Below are 26,490 nucleotides of genomic sequence, written 5' to 3' on the forward strand. Positions count from 1 at the left end.
TAATTTTGCATTTTGCTATATAAAAGTACACTGTTTGAAATCACGTAAAAAATTTTATATTTTGCAATTCCACACTGTTTCGACTATTATCAAATAAAACAATGAAAAATATTTACTAAAAACTATTTTTTGCATGGAATTATATTTGAATAAGCGAATTTTATAATTGTGGGCAAAAATTTTCAATTTGCTTAAAAAGTTCTCGAGATATGGTGAAATGCGCAAAATGTTAAATTAACATTAAGGGTTCGAACTTAAAACCGCTCTCATGACCAAACCATTGATAAGAAGGTATGTTTATTCAGAGAATGTACGTTTCTTTGTATGATTTCGTATTTTAAAATATCGTATGCACATATTAATTAGTATATTTGAGGTCAACCACTCTAACCATTAAGAATGAGTCCTCGAACGTGAAAATCCGATCATTATGTCAAAAGTTACTCAGCGTGATCCTTTTTTTGGCGCATTGTTGTACATGACAAAAAGCAAATTTAGTGGTACACATATAAATGTTTATACATATATCAGTTTTATATGTTGTACTAAAAGTTTCGAAGCAGTCAAATTTCCATCGGATCAAAAAAAAGAAAAGAAAATAGAAGCATTCAGTATTTATTTTTTCTTTAAAATCAATCACCAAGAAGATAGTAATTGCAATGTTTGATATCAGCTTTGTATCAAAAATAAGGCCCAGATATGATTCAAATCGCAAATTATAAATGACAAAGTCTTAGCGACTGTACCCCTTATGAAACAAAGCAGGTTGTAAAAACATTTTCTGCATTCATAGTTGTCGATAGCCACAATGAATTCAGATTTGAGGAAAAAAATAGAATTATAATTTTTAAGGAGAAACTTCTTTATTTTTTTGTTTCACATTCCAAAAACATAAAACAGAAATTGAATTTTGAAATCTTTATTTAATAAATTACAATAAAAAATAGCTTTTGTTTTAAAATTTTCTAACGCATTACTAATAATGAATGTCTACAATGGGTAAAAATTAAAGTTGTTAACGAGACGTTTACAAACACGTGATTTTGGCAATTTCGCTGATTTTCCCCATTTTGAATATTTGGAATTGCGCTAGAATCCGCTATTATCGCCACTCTTATTCACGTGATTTTAAATATCAAACATTGATGTCCGTATTTACCTAATTTAAAAGTTATACGTTGCGATTCGTATTCACGTAGTTTAAAAATTATACATCGCGATTCGTATTCACGCTATTTGAAAGTTCAATATAGAGATTTGTGTTTACGCTCTTTTAAAATCAATTTCGCGATTCGTATTCACGCGAAGTAAAAATCCAAAGTCACAATTCGTATTCATGCGTTTTTAAAAACCAATACCGCGATTCTCTTTCTCCAGATTTTAAAATCTAATATTGCGATCCATATTCATGCGATATTAAAATCCAACATCGCGATTCATTTTCACGCGATTTTAAAATGCAATATTGCGATTTTTGAAAGAACTAAGAGTTTTCTTAAATTCGTTACTATAAAGGTGCGATATTCTTTACTGGTAGGTAATTTAATTATAAATTTTAACTCTAAAAATTATGTTAAATACGAAACATGTATGGTATATAAATTGATGCATCGCACATTAAATTTTGATGGTTTTTCACTTTCAAAGGTGACATTGACCTTTTTGACATTAAAACTTATGATTTTTTGTACAGAAGAAAGGCTTTATTTCTAAATAAATGAAAGGCTGACCTTTGAAAGAGCGAAGAGCAGTCTTCCATCGTAGTTGATCTTGCTGTTCCTCGTCATGAACTCGTGGTGCGGAAGAGAGATTTGTCGTAGGAGAATTCCCGTCTGATGAGAAGAGGATAGGGCTTCTGAAAAGTGTCGCCACAAACACACACTTCCCCGTTGTCACTGACAAGTAGGCAGTGCAATTGCCTGTGTACAGAGAAGGACTCATGTACCTATAGAACCATAAGATCGCACTTATAAATGCAAACTGAAATGAGTGTCTACTGTCATCAACCTTTCATTCATATTTTGATTCATGTTATGTTATTTTAACGCGATGTAAGATACCTAATTCTACACGTGATGCAAATCCCTTTTTAGATAAACATAAAATTGTGTGAATTAAGGATATAGAAAATAACTAACATTCTACCAACATTAAGCGACCATCTTTGGCCACCTTTCAAAATGACGATGGATTGTTTCTTAAGTCAGGGCCGTTTGAAAATAAGAACCAAACTGAAGGAAATTTTCATGAAACAAATTTATCTTTTGATTCTACATACGTTTCTCTTTTTTTCAAAACAGTTGCCAAGTTTTTTTAAACACCTATCATACATTACAACTAGAGTTAGAATATTCTGTTCATAGTAACTTGCCGATTGCTCCGATAACCAAGAGGTCACTTGTTTTCACTTCTTTGTCATCGCTGTACTGGTTGCAACCAAAGTGATGTTTGAAACAAAGAGGAAAATCACTTAGCGCAAGGTCTGGGGTGCATTGAGGGTGGTCGAAAACTTCCCAGCCTAAAGAGTCCAATAAAGCTCGGGACTGGGCGGAGGAGAGAGTCATGAAGTATGCAGCAGGTTGGTTTTTCTGCCAACGCATTACTGACCGTATCTCATACGCATTTCTTTAACTTGAACATTTTAAAGACTCAGAGCTGACAGTACAGGTTACCTACACAGCTGTAACTGAGCACAGTTGTTCCCAAGGCATGTTAAGATACGACGCAACCACTCGTTGCGACGCACGATAAAGCGGCCCTTACTTTAAAATAAAAAAAACAGCATAGTACTTGTACAACATAGAAACGTTAATGGTAGCCCAGAACAGCACAACTATATTTAAATATACTATTTTTAAGGAAATATTTCATTCTTCAACCCCTCCTACAATCCGGGCACTTTTAATTAGTTTTAAGCAATATATTATTTATTAATTTCACCGTCTAACTGTTGCCTGCCAAGTATATTAATTTCAATTTTAACTAATATCAAGAAATGTCTGCAATACTATCAATGTTCTTCAAGAATTGAATTTTAGTAATGAGTAAAAATTTGTCCGTCAGCCGTTAAATGACACAAACCACCGTTTGGGATACTTCAGCATAATAGGCAACAGAAATATTAAAACAATTAAATACGAAAAATATTAATAAAGAGGAAAATCTTGTAATATATTCTTATACAACTGAGAAGGGTCAAAGGCATGGAACAGGTGTTCTCCTCAGATTCAAACGTTGCGAATGGGAATTAAGATTGGATTGCGTTAATTTATTATCAGTGTTTCAAACTTTTTTCATATTGTGCATTTATATAGAAAAATAAAATTTTCTAATCAATTTCATATCTTTCATTCTATTTACTGTTGTTTATTTCAGTTCGAAACAGAGAAAACAAAATATATAAATGCTTTACACAATTAATTTTTTAGTTTAAAAAGAATAATAATATATGTAACTTTTAATATGTATTTCATTCAGTATTGAAATAAATTTAATAAGAAAAAAAATAAGAAGAAATTAAAATATTTAAAATAAATCGTAATTTACTTTGCAAAATGCATTTTTGTTTTCATTAATAAACGACTTTCTTAACGAATTTAATATCTTTGCATTTCATCGAACTAAATAAAACAAATGACCAAACGGTTGTAAAGAGCTTTATAAATTCAATTAGAAATAATAAAAGAAATCGATAAACTTATCATTGAATCAATCTAACCGACAGTTAATCTTTTTACCGTACGTGGCGCTACAAACGATAGGGCCAGAGTGTTGCCATTTAGACGCGCAGTGATTAAAAAATGCGTCATCTTTATATATGCTCTAGCATCGAAGCAAAACCTCTTTATATATTTCGCCGTAATAAAATCTTAACGTATAACTAACTATTCAGATCTACTTAAATTATTACTTAAGACAACCTAACAAAATGAATGTTTGTAAATAAGTTTGTTTATATTGTATTGTGAATGTTTGTATTTCTTATAGTACTTAAATTATTACCTAAGACAAACTAACAAAATGAATAGTAACTACAGTGTTGCCAATCGATAGAGAAATACGCGAGTTTATGGCGCCACATAAGAAAAATATAGGTATGTATAGACGATTCTTATTAATGAGCTTGTGCTATTACAAAAATAGTAAGAACACATTGAAGATACGTGAAAGAAAATATTAAGTGAATTATGTAACCCTTTAGTAAGTCTTTAACTCTTTCTCATTTTGATTCCAGGTATTTCCTGATATCTTGGACATAACTTTAAGTATTTTCCTGCTTTTGTTTAGTTTTCTTCTAAGAGAGAAAAAAGCGTGTGATAAATTTGGAAAGTTAGGTAAATGATTCACCTTCGCAACCTCTGAAAGTGAAAAATTTGTTATAGGTACAGTTCGTTCATCAGGAGTTGGCACTTGGCTCCATATCCTCGGATACAAAATTCATTTCAGTGCGAGAGAAGAAACATCTCCACGCTTGAAATTAAGGCAACCCTTGATGCGCGCCAAACACAAACAGTGAATTCTTTTTCAGTCATTTACTTCGCTTTGTCATCTGTTAATTTTACCTTTCCTTACTCTAGGTAATTAAATATATTTTGAATTTAAAAACGGCTGCTTTTCCAGCAAAATGTCTCAGAAAAGACAAAATATTCTCTCAAAAGAGAGAAACATCATAAAAAATGCAACCAAATTTTGAGAAGATGTAGCCAGAGCGGGAACGTTTTCAATTCCGATTTTACAAAATCAGAAACGTGCTGCTACAGCTACTGACGCTTCGTTTCGAACAATTAAGCCAACTAAAAAAGAAGATATCTCCAGTTATCTTCACCGGGAAAACATCGTTAGCTGCGTCCTGGTTGTAGAAACGCAAATTTTAGACAATTTTGATCTCTGTGTTCTTCGAAACACAGTGAATGAGTTTTATGTTAAAAAAAAATTCCATCTTTATCCCGATTGCTTTCAGAACACAGGCAGAGAACACAGGCATATATCAATGGAACGATCACACATTGTAAGATGGAATTTCTCAGAGAAATAAGAAAATTTCGAGAAGAAAAAAGGAACATCATTTATTTAGATGAAACATGGCTGGACAGCAATCTTTCTTTCGAAAAATGTTGGACAGATGAAAAAGCTGCTGTTACTATCAAAGATAGCGCAGGATATCGCCTGATTGTGGAACATGCTGGCTTCAAATCTGGTTTCATCCCGAATGCCGGCTTGATATTTAAAGCGGGAACTGCTTCTGGAGATTGCCAGGGACAGATGAACTTTGAAACTTTCGAAAAATGGAGAAGCTGTTACCAAGTATTCCTCCGAATTCGATCATCGTTATGGATAATGCAGCTTTTACCAGACAAAAGTGCTGAATCTTGTACCAACAAAAAGTTCAACAAAAGGTAAAATGTGAGTCTGGTTAGAGAAAAAGCAAATTATACACAATTAAAAAATGCAAAAAGTTGATTTAAAAAAAAAAATAATTACAGCAAATGCACCAGCGGGAAAATTTTTTGCATTAAAGAACTTTTATAAGAACAAGGCATGATGTTTTGAGACTCCCCCCTTAACATTGTGACTTAAATCCCATAGAATTAGTTTGATATATAACGTTAGTTAGAGAAAGAAATGTGACCGCTCATATGAGCTTACAACGTCTTTAAAATCTTGCTTCAGAAGCCATGCAAGATATTGGGATTGAGAGATGGAAAATGCATTGCACACATATTGAAAACATTGAAAAAAATTATTGTTAAATTGACGGAATTGTCGAAGAAGTAGTGGAAAATATTCTTTTTCCATCGATTCTGATTCTGGCACTGAGAGAAATTCTAGTAGTGATAGTTTTGACGATGAAATTTAACTTCACCTTGTACCTCGTAGATAAATCATACATTCTTGCAACGTTCATTTGACGATGGGGTCTTTTGGATCTGGTGTAGGCTTTCTTACACCAGGAGGATGAGTAACAACAACGCTCATTTTTAAGCAAAGCAAAGTATGTGCTGAGCAAAGTATGCAAAGTATGTACTGAGTGTTTTTTCTCTCCATTTTTTAAATATAAATAAGCTATAACATAATTAAGCAATTCAAATAAGTTTCTAATTGATATTTAATTTTTTACAATCCATGCATTGAAAAAAAATTAAATTTTTATTAAATAATATTTTTATTAATGAAATAATTTAAACCAGATTTCTTCATTATTAGGAAAAATATATCTTTCTTTTAATATATCATATTTATTTTACTGAAGAAAATCTTAGTAATAATTTTTGTAAGTAGTACGTAATGTTAATGATGATTTATATTTTTGTTTTTAAGAAGCCTTTATAATTTGTTAAATCTAATACTATTAAAAATATCTTTGCAGGAGTTTTTTTTAATTGTTTTTGTTTTTGTGCTTTACTATTTTCTTAAAATTTAATAATTTTAGGCAAATTTTAATTTTAATTTAAGTACAGTAATTTTTTTTGTGAAAATATAGTTATTAAATAGGGTACTAGGGACGAATGAATGAAGTTCATGATGGGTACAGTTAAATGCAAATACAGTAGAGCGCCGATTATCCGAACTGCTCGGGACGGAACATGGTTCGGATAATGAAAAGTTCGGATAATTGGAAAGTTGTTTAAAATCTAGTGTAAATGATTATTATTTATGCACTAACTTCCCTTCGCACCTTTTGTAGGCTTATGACTGGCAGTACTATCTAAAGTAGCTTTAGCGTGTTTAAAAGTTGTTTTTTTCAATTTTTAAATATTTTAAATTAATTTCTTTTTAAATTTTTTTTCATTTTGAATTATTTTTATCATACATATTTCAGTTTTTTATAATTTTTTTGTCAATTGCTGATTTTACCACATTTATTTTATTTTCCATTGTGAAAGAAATTCAGCAAAGATTTCGTTTCAAAGAAGATGCGTTTTTTTTAGCAGTCATATATCCCTTATTCTTTTTAAATAAATCAACTGAACTGGATCAACATCATTTTTGACGTTCTAGCCAATTCATTGCTAATGAATTGCGTGCAGTTCCGATTTTCATTCAAAATTTCAGCAACAATTTCATCATTTTCATCCGAAAGATCTACTGGTTCAGAAACTTCAGTTTCGTTTGTTTTTCTGTTAAGAATTTTATTCCAATATTTAAGATTCCAAGCACTGTGAACACTAATAATTAACCATGAGTGACAACTACCCACTCCCCAATTATAGAACTTCACTTATCTATTCATAAACTCCTTCTGCATTCCAACCATTGTAGACTATCAAAATGAAGCTCGCATTCTTGGAAGATAATTTTCAGTTGTAAAGGGCTAAAGGGTTATGTAGGTTTAACTGTATGACAATACATGCATGTACGGCTACTACAAGAAAACTGCTAAAAAGGTTGTAAATTAAATATAGTCTTCAGATGTAGGGGATATTACTTATTCTTCTTAATTTAGAAAAATTGTCGATAGGTTAAAAAGTATTCTAAACTTTAAAAAAAAAAAATGAATTCAGACATAGTTCGGATAATTGGAAGTTCGGATAATAAGGGTTCGGATAATCGGCGCTCTACTAGTTATTTTAATCAAGTTTCATTACCGTGTATTCTTGTAAAACTCTATTTTTATAAGAATTTTATTGAATGAAAAAATAATTAAAATTTTTTTTGTAAAATAACGAAAACGATTAAATTTTTTACTTTCAAGCGTGAAATTACAGAATTAAAAAAGAGTTAACGATTCGCTTGTCAAAATTGTTAAGTATTGTGCTAGTCATTTACTGTTATTCCTAGAAAATAAATGAGAATTGTACATTTTTATTTTTCAATTTTCAATTCTTTTTTCCTTAAACTGATTTGCAGCAAAATTTACTGGAATAGTAAATTTGCAATTAAACTAGAGAGAAGTTATCACATAGCAGGTGTTCACTATCACATAAAAAGAATTATTAGTACTATATTGATGATGTTGCTGTAAGATCCTAAATATTACTAGATACTTCTAAAAATAACTTAATATATATATATCGGCATTTAACAAATATTAAATACTTAAGAATCAAATTTATGAAATATTAAAAGTTAAAAAAATGCACGTAAAGATTGCGAAACATATGTTTTATTCAGACGAATGCCAAATAGCAGCCTTGTTCAGGATTGTTCACATCTCTATCCCAAAAATAACGAGATAGTATCGTCGGGTACCACGTGATGAAGGCGGAACCAAGTGCCAACTCCTGATGAACGAACTATACAAGGTTTGGGGGTTTAAAATAAATAAATTTAAAAAAACTTTGTTGTCAAAGTTGAAAACAGTTATGAAATTCGACTTCAGATGTCTTTAAAGTTGTACGTTTTAATACAAAATTTCGTTCAAAGAAGTTGATCAAACTTCAAAACATATTAACCCATTTTAGGCCAAGCATGGAAAGCATCTACATATTTTTTTATGTCTTTTTTAAAAAAAAAAAAAATAGCAAATTCAAAATATATTTGCCACCTTGGCGATTGTAGTTGGTATGACGAATCACGATACGGAAATATCCCCAAACATATGATTAATTTCAAATGGAATAAATAGAGATTTTCAAAAAAAGTCGAGTTTTTTCAATAGCAGTTTCAAGTTATAAAAGTGTAATTTAAAATTTTCTCAATAGGAAGGGTTTACATCAGTTCAATTACTATTATTTTATAGATATCTTCAAAACCCTTGACAATAGTACAAAAATAATCACAATGTTAATAAAAGCATTTATTGCGGTTACGCATCTTTGACCTAAAATGAATACACTGGCGCTCTTTTGAGGTGTTAGATCTGGAATGCACTTTTTATTAAATGTAAATAAATATCAGTGATGTACCTGTGCTCTCCAGAAAATATTCGACTTCCGACATGGCCGGAGTTTGTGTCGAACCTCAGTATTTCCTCGTGTCCTTCAGATAGAGCTAAAATACTTTTCCCGCCATCCACAACTTTCACGCCTTGAGAAACATCAATGAGTTCCTTCATTTGGGTTTTCACGATTCCTCTTGCGAGGTCCACAATTTCTATTCGGCTGTGTTTCAGCACAACTATTTCTGCATTCCTTCCCAGGGTCAGTATCCCATCTATGCACTCCACCTCTTTGACGGACGCCATTTTCTTCATCAGCGATGCGTTCCAAGCTTCTAGCTCAGTTTTTGAACTTGAATAGGTCACTAAGTACACTTCCTCACTGTTTAACCACGTGACATAATCCAAACAATCACTGTCTTTGGAAGACGGAGGGAATACCTTTTGCAAATCTGCAAGGGTACGAAAACAAGGCCCTCTCACTTGGAAATAGGGCGTCGAGTTTGACACACTTTTCACCCACAGTTTAACGGTAGGAAATTTAATATGCCTTTCTCTCTCTAAAAAGAAACCTTGCGAACGACCAGTTATTTGGGTACACAGTTGTCTGTAATCAAGCATCAGGGAATACGAAGATAACTGCAAGAATTTTCTTAGAACATCTATTTCTCTGTCATCCGGATTTTTCCGTTTGTAGAGTTTGATTTCTTCTAAGAGCAAATAAGGATCACCATATGTTACACGCTCGAGTAACCACTTACAGTTAAAGAAGTCATTTCGAACAGATATATTCAACTTGATTTTTAAATTAGTTGATTCCTCCAACTCCCGCCATCTTTGATGTTTGTAATTTGTTTTGATTTCTGTAGCCGGTCTTGCATCATCTGAAGCCATTTCTTTATTCCCCTGAACGTAGTCTAGAGTTCTTTGTAAGCATGCATGTAAACGGTCTTTTCCTAAATAAGTTCTAAAGAGTTTCCGGAAAATTTGGCACCTAAAATGGGTGAAGGCGTGTCCCTTTCTGTTGAAAGTTCTTAAAAGAGGGGTAAGATGGTGCTTTAAGTATATGAACGCCAGGCATTGTTCAAAAGCAGAACTTATTTCAGTTTCCAACATATCGAACACTTCTGATTTCATCACACCATGTTTAAAAGTTGCTAAGTTTAACATTAACAGCTCTAGAGATTTTATTCCCAGGGTACCGCTGAAATGGCTAATGTAATCAGCAATGACGTCATACAAAGAGTGCCTGGCCCAGAAGTGTTCCGGAATCGAGAGGGTTTGCCACGAACATGCCACGTGAGCAAATACATGGGCGTATCTTGGATATGAATTATCAGTCACACATATGCGAGTGAAACTTATCTGTGCGTCCGTTAAACGGCGTCCTCTGCTCAACATGTGATGTTCAATTATCGACAGAGTGTCATCGGCATCCAAATCGGGAATTTCTAAAAACGCTGATACATCATCTGCGAGTCGCTCCTGTAAGAAAAAAATATATATAAGGACCTATAAAGTAAATACATTACGTTTTTATTAGAATGTAGATATTTAAGTTATTTTCTAGTTTGATTAAATTTTCTTTACCTCAAATCATAGTGGAAGAAAGATGCTAGTCTTATAAAAATAGTATTTTCGTGAAAATTAAAATTATAAATATATTTGATAAACAGACTAATTAGGCATCGAAGTTGCCAGGTACACAAAACATATATAATGTTTATTGTGGCATCACAATATATTTGATGCCACAATAAACATTACATATTTCTTAGCTTTTAAAATTTCTTTAATTTTTAAGCTAATTTTTTTTAATCATTTTTAACCGAATTTCAATTAAATAAAACCAAATATTTAATTTTTATTACATTTTAGGAAAAGCGAAAATAAAATATTTTATTGTTTTCTTAACAATCAATGTAATGGCTAACTTTCTATTTCAATGCTAATGCAATACTCATTAATTCGTTCGATAAGTCGCCAACCATGGATCTCTTCCCATGCTCCTAGCGGTCCGTTGGGAACAATTCATTTTACTTTCAATTCTGAATTAAAGGCGATTGAACTGGGGAGCTTTTGAGCCTCCCAGTCTCAACTGTTGAATATATATCTTTAATATTCTTGATGAGAAGAGAATAATTTTTTTTATCCCTTTGAGGGACTTCTTCTCTTTATTTTCATAATTTTTGAATGGAATCACATCCCACCCCTTCTAGTTACAAGTGTGAGTATGGGAGATCTTCTTCTTGAAGTGCAAATCTACGCATCTTACTAACGAATCGTCAAATTTCGATAGCATTTTTGTCCTGTCACTTAAATAGCACCTCCAATATGAACTTTTTTGGGGATCATTTCAAATAGGTGATCTGTACATGACTCACCTGTATTTCTTGCAGCTCATTACTGCCGTCACGTAGTGCAAGTATCAACTTGACGTGCTGAGGTAGAATTGTTGGGAACCATTTGAGGGAACGACCGCTGTACTCTTCCACCTGATCCAGTCCGTCCAGTATGATGAGAAGAGGTCTCTCGGAACAGGCTCGCTTCAGGAGATTGGCAAAGAAGGAATTGTGTTCCGCAATACTCTGAAACACAACAGTTATACATTTAATAGAGAGATTTAGCATTCCACAAGAACGCGCACTGGAGTCGCCTTCTATTGAAGTGAACCGGGTTCGAATCCAGCGATGGCTAGTCGATACCAATTTCACAGCCAGATCGCATTGCCCACAGTGCAGACGTAAAATATCCTCAGTGGTAGACAGATCACGGGTTAGAGATCCCTTGCCATCAGGCTGACCGTGTGAGGTTTTCGTGGTTTTCCTCTCCATGTAAAGCAAATGAGGGTTAGTTTCATCCCAAAGTTCTCCGCGAAGGCACAATTTCCCCCAATACATGATCCAGGAGTTCCCTTGCCTTCTGGATTGGGCTCAAAATTACAAGGCTACGGAGTTAAATATAAGTAGTCGCAAAACCAAAAATTGGGAAGGCAGTTCAATTTACGTATTTTTGATTTTTCTCCTCTCAAATAATAATTTTGTGACTCGCTATACATGTTTTATACTCTTCATTTTTCATTACGTCTCTAAAAATACATATATTAAGGGTAGTAATTACGGAAAATTTTTTATACACGCGTTCTACATACAACTTTACTATAAAAAAAATTTTGAAATATATTTGCTTTCTAAAAAAAAAAATCAGATAAGCCCATTTCTCCTCTGCAATCTGGGGTCTTCTCGTGATGATTGAACAGTATACTGTTTAAAACAGGCTATAGCAAGTATAAACTCTACGTGTCACAATGGAGTGATTTTGGACGTAGCTTTCAGTACGTAAGCTCTGCGTATGCTCTGTAGGAGACTGAGAGTAACTGCGCTGCGACGTACTTGCGTAAATGTAAAATCTCTTTACTTACTCTGGATGCTAAAGATGGGTGTTTTCCGTATAAAGCAGCTATTTGTTGGCAGACACTTCTTAAGACTCGTTCTTGCGTAAAGGATTCAGTTGACACGCCAACCGATCTCAGTATGATGGGCATATTTGGAAATACTGCGCCACTCAGAACTGCGGCGACCGCCAAGAGGGCACTCTTACCCCTTCCTTGGCGACCATGCACTACCAGAGCGTGATTTTGAGGTCCTGCGACATAATTCATGACTGAAGACAGTAGATCAGGGCGATCTTGGAAGCTCTTCAGGTGTGAACGCATTTCGTTTTCCTGCTGAGTCAGTTCATCAAAAAGTTGTTGGTCTATACCTGTAAAGTCAAAACTAGTCATTTCTTTTTTCTAAAACTTTAGTATACAAACAGATTCGTTAAGGAGAAAAAGAATATATCTCTATGAATGGTTGACCGTGCAAATTTAAGCATAGATGGCGCTAGTGGTTAAATTTCGTCTTAAGACTTTTGGTTACGACTTCTGATTGATTTTGACCCTTCAGCTAGAAAAAGTGAGCCATTCAATATTATTATACTTGCAGTGTTTACAATATAACACGTTCTTTCAATCTAACTTTCAGTGAAACAAACAACAAACGAATTCGGAGGAATCTACTATCTTGCTACGATGCTACCCAAAGAATAACGAACTATACTATTTTACACAATATAGCCGAATAAGGACCGGGATAGCCTTTCTGGTAGGACACTGGGCCCATGTCCAACAGGTCGTTGGTTTGATCCCCACCGGCGGGTGGTGACTGATGCATGTTAAATCTGTTGACTCACAAAGTCCTCCATGGTTGCATAACAAATCAATACGTCTAGGGTCACTAATCCAGGAGTTTCCTTGTCTGCTGGATTGGGTTCAAAATGACAAGGGTACGGAGTTGAACATTAGTAGTCGTAAACCCAAAAAATTGGGTCGACGACGGTTATTAAATAAAATATGTATATAGCCGAATAAGAGATAACACTCAAAACATGGCTAACCTTACTGATATTAATTTTTCTTAAATTTGTTTCTGGCTATAGACCTGTTAGAAATGACGGGAAAACTCTTATGAATTGCATCTAAATTTAAACACAAAAATAACAATAATAAGTATTCAAAACATTGAATTACTTTAAAACAGGTAATTCTGGGTCTATTTCAATCATGAACATAAAACAAAGTCATGGACATAAAACAAAGATTATTTATGTAAATATTTGAACAGTCCAAATGAGCATGGATAGACCAACACATAAGGAGGTGTCCCCCTAGCGAAGGTCATTTCTGGTTATGGGTTGCAATACAATTCTCAATCCTTTTGTTGAGTTCTCCTTCCTAAGTTTATACATAGGGTTAAGAAAATCAACACCTGTATGTAAAATATTCAGCTTTCAATATGAAAGAATGTGCCGTAAGCATGTTGTCAAGTCTTAAGAAGATGTTTTATCACCAATAATTCATGTAAAATCTGTTTCACCTACTTTAGTAATTTAAAATACCAAAGGAAAAAAAAGCTTTCAGGTAAACTCAGAGAAAAGCATGAAGTTTCGGAAGCTTAAAATTTTTTTTTATTTACTCAGGATTAAGCAAGAAGGAAAAAGTCATGGCATAATTTGTTTGCATTTTGAATTTTTTTTTCTAAACTTCATAGTTTACTCTAGATTTATGTACACTCACTTTTCTCTTGAGCAGTCTGCGTAGGGACCGAGGGTGCGGGGTATCGGTAAACTGCTCTACCGTAAAGTGCTCGACTTCGCACGCAGGTCGTCAGGATACTAAAGCGCAAGAGCCATCTCCTCTGCAGAGAACCAAAATTGCGATTGCATGTCTTCGGATCATCCTAATGGATGATTCTCATACAATCACCAATAGCTCACAAAGAGCCACGGTGGCTCAAGGGATAGAGCGCTGACTTCCCAATGAGGTGAACCATGTTCGAATCTCAGAGATGGCTGGTCGATACGAATTCCGCATCCAGCTCGCACCGACACAGTGCTAACACAAAATATCCTCAGTGGTAAACGGATCATGGGTTAAAGTCTCCTTGCCATCAGGCATATCGTAGGAGGGTTCCGTAGTTTTTCTCCTCATATAACGCAAATGCGGTTTCGTTCCACCAAAAAACCTCCACGAAGGCAAATTTCTCCCAGTACTTGATCCAACTCTTAATCCCCTTGTCTTCTGAATTTGGTTCAAGATGACAAAGCTACGGAGATGAACATTGGTAGTCGTAAATACCGAAATTGGGTTGGCTGATCAAGGACTGTTTTAAAACAGCCCATTGTGCAGCTCTAAGTACGAGTCTTTAACATTTAATTTCAAATTACTAATGTCGGTAAGATAGAATTTGCCTGACACTAAAGAAACGAAAGAAAGCAACTATTTGAGTGCGTTAAATTTGAAGCAAAGATTCAGACTAAAAGACAGGCATTTTTTTTCGAATTGTCGTCACAGGAAAAAACAACTTTTTGCGAATACGATGCAATTTTCTAAACTGATGAGCTTTAACATTTATTTATGGCTGTTAAGTCAATTTCATTCTAATTTTAGCTACCACCCTCTTCGTTAATTCTGAAAATGGCGCAAAACATTAATCTGATAAAAAGCCACGGTTTCGTAAAAATAAAAAGCGATTTTGATCTAAATTTTTAATATTTAGAGGGTAACTTCAACGAATCTAAGTACGAATAAAAATTGAGAATTATTCATTGATTTTGTCAAACTGGAAAAATCTCGACAAATTGGCGACTTTTAAAAAAATTGGAAATTTTAAAAATTTTTAGATGATTTGTCGGTTTTGAAGTCCAAATAATTATTTACTTTAAAATGTTATTTATAGTTTAAAATTATATCCTAGACGAGGTATTTAAACTGTGGCTTTTTTATGTTTCATTGGCGAAAGAGCTTTGAAAAAAGGAGTTTTCTACAAAAAAAAATTTTTTTCTACTGTTTCTGAAGGACAAAAGTGTTTTTTTTTTCTTCTAAAATTCAGTAAAATGTTAATCAAAACATTTTTCTCACATTTCTTTCATGACTTTTTTTTTACCTTTTCCTGCTATTTTGGAGAAGTATCTAGTTCCGCTATCTTTATTTGCAGACAAAATTATTTCTTTGATTTTTGCAAGAAGATTGGAATAAGCTCCGGATTCTTTCGATTCATTCTCACCGTTCCACAGTTCCTGCCACTCAATTCCTTTCACGAAATGGCAACAGTTTTGATCGGGCAATTTCTCCTCCAGTTTTAAAATGAGACGATGAAGACGTTGAGAATTCTGGAATGGATTTTGATTCGTCTCCGTCGGCATTTCAATATGAATCATGAAGATTCTTTTCATGAGGTCAGCATCTTCAGAGTCCTGAAGAAGCTGAAGAATGTCTTCGAATACTGAAGAGAGAAAAAACAACAAATTAGAAGGAATATTTTCTGTACTTTAAACCTGTTAAGGAATCGCGTATGTTATAAAAATAATTCATAGCAAGGTGTGTTATAAAATACAAGATGAAAGTTCGATGCGGCAGTATTGTCAAAAGCTTATATCTTCAGATTTTTTTTTTTTTTTTTTTTTTGCAACTTTCATTGTTAATTCTAACAAAATCACACCTCATTCTATAAATGAAGTGTGCAAAATAAAAAAATACGTAACTTTAAATAACTTTTGTTTTAATTCTTAGATTTTCGTAAAACTAAGTGGCAATCTTAAGGATTCAAAATATGTGATTTCAACTACGCTAATTAATTAGTGCAAGCTATTAATTAAGCTCCAGAAACAGACAAAAAAAACATACTTTCTCTGAATAAAAGTACCTCATTTTCCAATGAATTTGTATTTTTGACCGAAGTATATATTCATACATACTATAAAGTATGGTGGCTAGCCCCATTCCAGAAAATAGCTTCGGCCCTTTCTGCATATTTCATATCTCGAAATTTTTTTTAAAGTAACCAAAACAATTTTTGCTCATAATTATAAAATTCATTTATCCAGAAATAATTTCAAGCAAAAAAATATTTTTTATGAACTTTTAATTATTTTTCATAATTTCATTTCATATAGGTAGGAAACATATTGAATAGTAAGTAATATAAATTTTCACACCATTTTAAACTCTGTCATTTTAAATAACAAATTACAAAATTTAACTGAAATCATTCAAACAGTTCTTGAGAAATAGAATCTTAAAATATGAATTTTTTTTAAAATTTTATAAGTCAGAAGTTACTAAACTAACGTAAAAACTTGTATACCTTACAATTTAAAAAAATTTCGAACCTTTTTAAATAAAATATGAAAACACATTGAAAATTATTTTTTAAATGGAATTATCTTTGGACAAAGTAAATGTATACTTATGTAAAATTTTTTTTCAAATCACTTAAATTCCCGAGATACTTCGAAATACGCAAAAAGTGACATTAACATTAAGGGACATCAATTTTCGACCGTTGTCCTAACTAAACTATCAGGACCATATTTTCCAGATTGCGATTACCCCTCCCCCTATTTTGATAGTTAAAAAACGAAATCCGTCGAAAAAAGGGTATATTTATACAGAGAAAGTACGTTTTTGTGCCTGATACTTATTAATAGTTGTTGGTATTATAATACATTAATTCATACTTAATTAACTAGCATTATTTCATGTTGCCCTTTTAACCATTATGATCAATTCGAAATTATATAAATCATTTAAACAAATAATTAAATCGGTAAGTCTCCCATCATTAGAATAAAGGTAATTTAGGGTGATATTTTTTTTTCTAATTTTGAGCTCTATATACTGGTAGAAACTTTGGAACACGTTGAGCCATGCTATAGTTCAAATTCGCATCAAACTTAATATTGCATCAAGTTGAACCATATTATTGTGCTACTTAAAGTTGGTTACTCAATGATGTATGATTCATCTTGAACAGAACATGGTTCAATTTAAAACGCCTTACTAAGGTTGCTGGAAATAAAGCTTTCTAGTTTTAAATGAAGTTACTTCATTTCATTAGAGAATTTGAACATTAACTTACCGTGTAGTACCGTCCCAGGTAGCAAAAAACAATCTATTTTATGCCGAAATACGTATATTTCCCCTTTAAATTTTACTAAGCATTCGTAAAATTTACGTAAAACTGAAAAGTTGAATTATAGCAGAAAATGGATAATTCAAAGCACTTAAAATTTACGTAAACAAATCCGTTTGTCTTGCGAATATTTTGCCAATTACTTCTTACTTGGTAAGAATGAGTACCCTATTGCTACATACTATTTACGTCAATAATACTTCAAAATTTATGTAAGTTGAAACGTTGAATAACATCAAGAAATGGTTATCCAAAGAACGGAAAATTTACGTAAAATTTTACACAAGCGAATTCCTTTCTTTTACGAATATTTTACCAACCACTTTTTACTAGGTGAGAATGAGTACGCTATTTTAACACATTATTTAGCCCTACAGTCCGTCAAAATGTAAGTAAGTTGAAACGTCAAATTATAGAAAGAAAGTGATTATCCAAAAAATTTTAAATTTACGTAAATAAATTCCTTTCTTTTATGAATATTTTACCAACCACTTTTTACTAGGTAGGAATGAGTACGCTATTTTAACATATTATTTAGCCCTACAATCAGTCAAAATGTACGTAAGTTGAAACGTCAAATTATAGAACGAAAGTGATTATCCAAAAAATTTTAAATTTACGTAAATAAATTCCTTTTTTTTACGAATATTTTACCAACCACTTTTTACTAGGTAGGAATGAGTACGCTATTTTAACATATTATTTAGCCCTACAATCAGTCAAAATGTACGTAAGTTGAAACGTCAAATTATAGAACGAAAGTGATTATCCAAAAAATTTTAAATTTACGTAAATAAATTCCTTTTTTTTACGAATATTTTACCAACCACTTTTTACTAGGTAGGAATGAGTACGCTATTTTAACATATTATTTAGCCCTACAATCAGTCAAAATGTACGTAAGTTGAAACGTCAAATTATAGAACGAAAGTGATTATCCAAAAAATTTTAAATTTACGTAAATAAATTCCTTTTTTTTACGAATATTTTACCAACCACTTTTTACTAGGTAGGAATGAGTACGCTATTTTAACATATTATTTAGCCCTACAATCAGTCAAAATGTACGTAAGTTGAAACGTCAAATTATAGAACGAAAGTGATTATCCAAAAAATTTTAAATTTACGTAAATAAATTCCTTTTTTTTACGAATATTTTACCAACCACTTTTTACTAGGTAGGAATGAGTACGCTATTTTAACATATTATTTAGCCCTACAATCAGTCAAAATGTACGTAAGTTGAAACGTCAAATTATAGAACGAAAGTGATTATCCAAAAAATTTTAAATTTACGTAAATAAATTCCTTTTTTTTACGAATATTTTACCAACCACTTTTTACTAGGTAGGAATGAGTACGCTATTTTAACATATTATTTAGCCCTACAATCAGTCAAAATGTACGTAAGTTGAAACGTCAAATTATAGAACGAAAGTGATTATCCAAAAAATTTTAAATTTACGTAAATAAATTCCTTTTTTTTACGAATATTTTACCAACCACTTTTTACTAGGTAGGAATGAGTACGCTATTTTAACATATTATTTAGCCCTACAATCAGTCAAAATGTACGTAAGTTGAAACGTCAAATTATAGAACGAAAGTGATTATCCAAAAAATTTTAAATTTTCGTAAATAAATTCCTTTTTTTTACGAATATTTTACCAACCACTTTTTACTAGGTAGGAATGAGTACGCTATTTTAACATATTATTTAGCCCTACAATCAGTCAAAATGTACGTAAGTTGAAACGTCAAATTATAGAACGAAAGTGATTATCCAAAAACTTTTAAATTTACGTAAATAAATTCCTTTTTTTTACGAATATTTTACCAACCACTTTTTACTAGGTAGGAATGAGTACGCTATTTTAACATATTATTTAGCCCTACAATCAGTCAAAATGTACGTAAGTTGAAACGTCAAATTATAGAACGAAAGTGATTATCCAAAAAATTTTAAATTTACGTAAATAAATTCCTTTTTTTTACGAATATTTTACCAACCACTTTTTACTAGGTAGGAATGAGTACGCTATTTTAACATATTATTTAGCCCTACAATCAGTCAAAATGTACGTAAGTTGAAACGTCAAATTATAGAACGAAAGTGATTATCCAAAAAATTTTAAATTTACGTAAATAAATTCCTTTTTTTTACGAATATTTTACCAACCACTTTTTACTAGGTAGGAATGAGTACGCTATTTTAACATATTATTTAGCCCTACAATCAGTCAAAATGTACGTAAGTTGAAACGTCAAATTATAGAACGAAAGTGATTATCCAAAAAATTTTAAATTTACGTAAATAAATTCCTTTTTTTTACGAATATTTTACCAACCACTTTTTACTAGGTAGGAATGAGTACGCTATTTTAACATATTATTTAGCCCTACAATCAGTCAAAATGTACGTAAGTTGAAACGTCAAATTATAGAACGAAAGTGATTATCCAAAAAATTTTAAATTTACGTAAATAAATTCCTTTTTTTTACGAATATTTTACCAACCACTTTTTACTAGGTAGGAATGAGTACGCTATTTTAACATATTATTTAGCCCTACAATCAGTCAAAATGTACGTAAGTTGAAACGTCAAATTATAGAACGAAAGTGATTATCCAAAAAATTTTAAATTTACGTAAATAAATTCCTTTTTTTTACGAATATTTTACCAACCACTTTTTACTAGGTAGGAATGAGTACGCTATTTTAACATATTATTTAGCCCTACAATCAGTCAAAATGTACGTAAGTTGAAACGTCAAATTATAGAACGAAAGTGATTATCCAAAAAATTTTAAATTTACGTAAATAAATTCCTTTTTTTTACGAATATTTTACCAACCACTTTTTACTAGGTAGGAATGAGTACGCTATTTTAACATATTATTTAGCCCTACAATCAGTCAAAATGTACGTAAGTTGAAACGTCAAATTATAGAACGAAAGTGATTATCCAAAAAATTTTAAATTTACGTAAATAAATTCCTTTTTTTTACGAATATTTTACCAACCACTTTTTACTAGGTAGGAATGAGTACGCTATTTTGACATATTATTTAGCCCTACAATCAGTCAAAATGTACGTAAGTTGAAACGTCAAATTATAGAACGAAAGTGATTATCCAAAAAATTTTAAATTTACGTAAATAAATTCCTTTTTTTTACGAATATTTTACCAACCACTTTTTACTAGGTAGGAATGAGTACGCTATTTTAACATATTATTTAGCCCTACAATCAGTCAAAATGTACGTAAGTTGAAACGTCAAATTATAGAACGAAAGTGATTATCCAAAAAATTTTAAATTTACGTAAATAAATTCCTTTTTTTTACGAATATTTTACCAACCACTTTTTACTAGGTAGGAATGAGTACGCTATTTTAAAATATTATTTAGCCCTACAGTCAGTCAAAATGTACGTAAGTTGAAACGTCAAATTATAGAACGAAAGTGATTATCCAAAAAATTTTAAATTTACGTAAATAAATTCCTTTTTTTTACGAATATTTTACCAACCACTTTTTACTAGGTAGGAATGAGTACGCTATTTTAACATATTATTTAGCCCTACAATCAGTCAAAATGTACGTAAGTTGAAACGTCAAATTATAGAACGAAAGTGATTATCCAAAAAATTTTAAATTTACGTAAATAAATTCCTTTTTTTTACGAATATTTTACCAACCACTTTTTACTAGGTAGGAATGAGTACGCTATTTTAACATATTATTTAGCCCTACAATCAGTCAAAATGTACGTAAGTTGAAACGTCAAATTATAGAACGAAAGTGATTATCCAAAAAATTTTAAATTTACGTAAATAAATTCCTTTTTTTTACGAATATTTTACCAACCACTTTTTACTAGGTAGGAATGAGTACGCTATTTTAACATATTATTTAGCCCTACAATCAGTCAAAATGTACGTAAGTTGAAACGTCAAATTATAGAACGAAAGTGATTATCCAAAAAATTTTAAATTTACGTAAATAAATTCCTTTTTTTTACGAATATTTTACCAACCACTTTTTACTAGGTAGGAATGAGTACGCTATTTTAACATATTATTTAGCCCTACAATCAGTCAAAATGTACGTAAGTTGAAACGTCAAATTATAGAACGAAAGTGATTATCCAAAAAATTTTAAATTTACGTAAATAAATTCCTTTTTTTTACGAATATTTTACCAACCACTTTTTACTAGGTAGGAATGAGTACGCTATTTTAACATATTATTTAGCCCTACAATCAGTCAAAATGTACGTAAGTTGAAACGTCAAATTATAGAACGAAAGTGATTATCCAAAAAATTTTAAATTTACGTAAATAAATTCCTTTTTTTTACGAATATTTTACCAACCACTTTTTACTAGGTAGGAATGAGTACGCTATTTTAACATATTATTTAGCCCTACAATCAGTCAAAATGTACGTAAGTTGAAACGTCAAATTATAGAACGAAAGTGATTATCCAAAAAATTTTAAATTTACGTAAATAAATTCCTTTTTTTTACGAATATTTTACCAACCACTTTTTACTAGGTAGGAATGAGTACGCTATTTTAACATATTATTTAGCCCTACAATCAGTCAAAATGTACGTAAGTTGAAACGTCAAATTATAGAACGAAAGTGATTATCCAAAAAATTTTAAATTTACGTAAATAAATTCCTTTTTTTTACGAATATTTTACCAACCACTTTTTACTAGGTAGGAATGAGTACGCTATTTTAACATATTATTTAGCCCTACAATCAGTCAAAATGTACGTAAGTTGAAACGTCAAATTATAGAACGAAAGTGATTATCCAAAAAATTTTAAATTTACGTAAATAAATTCCTTTTTTTTACGAATATTTTACCAACCACTTTTTACTAGGTAGGAATGAGTACGCTATTTTGACATATTATTTAGCCCTACAATCAGTCAAAATGTACGTAAGTTGAAACGTCAAATTATAGAACGAAAGTGATTATCCAAAAAATTTTAAATTTACGTAAATAAATTCCTTTTTTTTACGAATATTTTACCAACCACTTTTTACTAGGTAGGAATGAGTACGCTATTTTAACATATTATTTAGCCCTACAATCAGTCAAAATGTACGTAAGTTGAAACGTCAAATTATAGAACGAAAGTGATTATCCAAAAAATTTTAAATTTACGTAAATAAATTCCTTTTTTTTACGAATATTTTACCAACCACTTTTTACTAGGTAGGAATGAGTACGCTATTTTAAAATATTATTTAGCCCTACAGTCAGTCAAAATGTACGTAAGTTGAAACGTCAAATTATAGAACGAAAGTGATTATCCAAAAAATTTTAAATTTACGTAAATAAATTCCTTTTTTTTACGAATATTTTACCAACCACTTTTTACTAGGTAGGAATGAGTACGCTATTTTAACATATTATTTAGCCCTACAATCAGTCAAAATGTACGTAAGTTGAAACGTCAAATTATAGAACGAAAGTGATTATCCAAAAAATTTTAAATTTACGTAAATAAATTCCTTTTTTTTACGAATATTTTACCAACCACTTTTTACTAGGTAGGAATGAGTACGCTATTTTAACATATTATTTAGCCCTACAATCAGTCAAAATGTACGTAAGTTGAAACGTCAAATTATAGAACGAAAGTGATTATCCAAAAAATTTTAAATTTACGTAAATAAATTCCTTTTTTTTACGAATATTTTACCAACCACTTTTTACTAGGTAGGAATGAGTACGCTATTTTAACATATTATTTAGCCCTACAATCAGTCAAAATGTACGTAAGTTGAAACGTCAAATTATAGAACGAAAGTGATTATCCAAAAAATTTTAAATTTACGTAAATAAATTCCTTTTTTTTACGAATATTTTACCAACCACTTTTTACTAGGTAGGAATGAGTACGCTATTTTAACATATTATTTAGCCCTACAATCAGTCAAAATGTACGTAAGTTGAAACGTCAAATTATAGAACGAAAGTGATTATCCAAAAAATTTTAAATTTACGTAAATAAATTCCTTTTTTTTACGAATATTTTACCAACCACTTTTTACTAGGTAGGAATGAGTACGCTATTTTAACATATTATTTAGCCCTACAATCAGTCAAAATGTACGTAAGTTGAAACGTCAAATTATAGAACGAAAGTGATTATCCAAAAAATTTTAAATTTACGTAAATAAATTCCTTTTTTTTACGAATATTTTACCAACCACTTTTTACTAGGTAGGAATGAGTACGCTATTTTAACATATTATTTAGCCCTACAATCAGTCAAAATGTACGTAAGTTGAAACGTCAAATTATAGAACGAAAGTGATTATCCAAAAAATTTTAAATTTACGTAAATAAATTCCTTTTTTTTACGAATATTTTACCAACCACTTTTTACTAGGTAGGAATGAGTACGCTATTTTAACATATTATTTAGCCCTACAGTCAGTCAAAATGTACGTAAGTTGAAACGTCAAATTATAGAACGAAAGTGATTATCCAAAAAATTTTAAATTTACGTAAATAAATTCCTTTTTTTTACGAATATTTTACCAACCACTTTTTACTAGGTAGGAATGAGTACGCTATTTTAACATATTATTTAGCCCTACAATCAGTCAAAATGTACGTAAGTTGAAACGTCAAATTATAGAACGAAAGTGATTATCCAAAAAATTTTAAATTTACGTAAATAAATTCCTTTTTTTTACGAATATTTTACCAACCACTTTTTACTAGGTAGGAATGAGTACGCTATTTTAACATATTATTTAGCCCTACAATCAGTCAAAATGTACGTAAGTTGAAACGTCAAATTATAGAACGAAAGTGATTATCCAAAAAATTTTAAATTTACGTAAATAAATTCCTTTTTTTTACGAATATTTTACCATCCACTTTTTACTAGGTAGGAATGAGTACGCTATTTTAACATATTATTTAGCCCTACAATCAGTCAAAATGTACGTAAGTTGAAACGTCAAATTATAGAACGAAAGTGATTATCCAAAAAATTTTAAATTTACGTAAATAAATTCCTTTTTTTTTACGAATATTTTACCAACCACTTTTTACTAGGTAGGAATGAGTACGCTATTTTAACATATTATTTAGCCCTACAGTCAGTCAAAATGTACGTAAGTTGAAACGTCAAATTATAGAACGAAAGTGATTATCCAAAAAATTTTAAATTTACGTAAATAAATTCCTTTTTTTTACGAATATTTTACCAACCACTTTTTACTAGGTAGAAATGAGTACGCTATTTTAACATATTATTTAGCCCTACAATCAGTCAAAATGTACGTAAGTTAAAACGTCAAATTATAGAATGAAAGTGATTATCCAAAAAATTTTAAATTTACGTAAATAAATTCCTTTTTTTTTACGAATATTTTACCAACCACTTTTTACTAGGTAGGAATGAGTACGCTATTTTAACATATTATTTAGCCCTACAGTCAGTCAAAATGTACGTAAGTTGAAACGTCAAATTATAGAAAGAAAGTGATTATCCAAAAAATTTTAAATTTACGTAAATAAATTCGTTTTTTTTACGAATATTTTATCAACCACTTTTTACTAGGTAAGTATGAGTATACGGTACGTTATTTACATAATATTTACCGCAGCAGTACGACAAAATTTACGTAGTTGAAACGTTTCGAATTAAAGGAAAAATTGGTTCCCCAAAAAATGGAAAATTTTATGTAAACAAATTTATTTATTTTAAAAATATTTTACCAACCACTTTTTTCTAGGTAAGATTGAGTACGTTATTTTTGCTCGTTATTTATCTCAACAGTACATCAAAATGCACATAAGTTGAAACATCAGTTATAGAAAAAAGTGGTTATCCAAAAAAAATCGAAAATTAGCGTAACTAAATTCGAATCAAAATTTAGCAAAATTTATGTGGTAAATTTTCTTTGTCAATAATATGTAAAATACGCAGAATCGCTTTTACTATATCTAAATAGTAAATATTCTTCTGTCAATATTTCGTAAAATATACGAGAACAGTCTTACAGGAGGGTAATTGGTAAAATCCATTCCATTAATATTACGTAAAGTACATCAAAGCTTTTTTTACCGATTATCTCAATGGTAATAACATTCCGTCAATATTGCGTATAATTTAAGTATAAAGGGAATTGAATTTACCAATTTTTACTAAAAATCACGTTTAATTTACATATCATGCTACATGAGGTGTCCCAAATGAAATTTGACGAAGTTCGGTGTTGACAGTAAAGAAACAAAATCAAATCAAAAATTTTTTAGATAAAAAAAAAAAATTGCAGTTTTCTTAACGGCAGCTGTTTCAAAGCTTAATAATGTTTCTGAAGCTGGAAAAAAATTATTTAACTATTTTCTTTATTCTTGTTATTGCTGGAGCATTTTCAATTTCAAAAACCCTGTGCCATAATATCAACCAATTTTTCAGTAAATGATTTCGAATATAAAAACCAATTTTATTTCTGTACGAGTTGCTTAGGACGATCATAGTAGACCTTGTAGACCATACCTCTGGTTGGTGACAAAGTTTAATGACACAAAAGCTTCAAACGGTATTTTATAGGGTGGGAAACGTATACCATATTGCAGAACGTATACGTATTTAAGATAACAAGCTAAAAAAGACGTTAGAAACTAAATTTGATTGGGGGGAAGGGATCAATAATTACAAGATTTTGGCGAAAAGTTCATTTAAAAAAAGCTAATAAGCTGAAGTGAATGTTGCTCGTGAGTTATAGAGTTGTGCAACGTAAGGGTTGTAAACACATCTTAAGACCATCCAAAAACTGTCATTAAAATCATGATACAAGTCATTTGAAATTTGTTAGTTAACGTATCGTCAATAACAGTTGTTTTTTCTCCAAATATTGCGCGCTATTTTTTTGTTAAATAAATGAAACGAAATTTTAGTTATAAGAACAAGCTTAGTGTTATTAATATCCACATAGGTGGTACGGAATGTTTTCAAATCTAATGTAATTCCCTACACTTTTGCTTGAGATAGAAAAAGATCTGAGATAAGATAGATAGATGAGATCTTTAGAATAAGTTCTACACTTTTTCTTGAGATAGGATAGATAAGAATGATAAGATGGAAAGTTTCAGAAGCAGACTTTACACAGAG

At 31.0% G+C, this 26,490-nt stretch overlaps 1 protein-coding gene across 1 annotated transcript in view; it reads right to left on the reverse strand.

Moving 5' to 3' along the window:
- LOC107452393 (uncharacterized) overlaps positions 1 to 26,490 on the reverse strand; it is a 91,740-nt gene that overhangs the window by 16,288 nt on the left and 48,962 nt on the right. The window contains 6 exon segments of the mRNA XM_071180770.2: positions 1,731 to 1,837; positions 1,840 to 1,919; positions 8,847 to 10,303; positions 11,203 to 11,406; positions 12,240 to 12,580; positions 15,304 to 15,642. Of these exon segments, the coding sequence (XP_071036871.2) occupies positions 1,731 to 1,837; positions 1,840 to 1,919; positions 8,847 to 10,303; positions 11,203 to 11,406; positions 12,240 to 12,580; positions 15,304 to 15,642 (2,528 nt within the window).

This window comes from Parasteatoda tepidariorum, chromosome 8 (genome assembly GCF_982258835.1).
Source record: "Parasteatoda tepidariorum strain Cologne lab strain chromosome 8, Ptep-v5.0, whole genome shotgun sequence".
Lineage (NCBI taxonomy): Eukaryota > Metazoa > Arthropoda > Arachnida > Araneae > Theridiidae > Parasteatoda > Parasteatoda tepidariorum.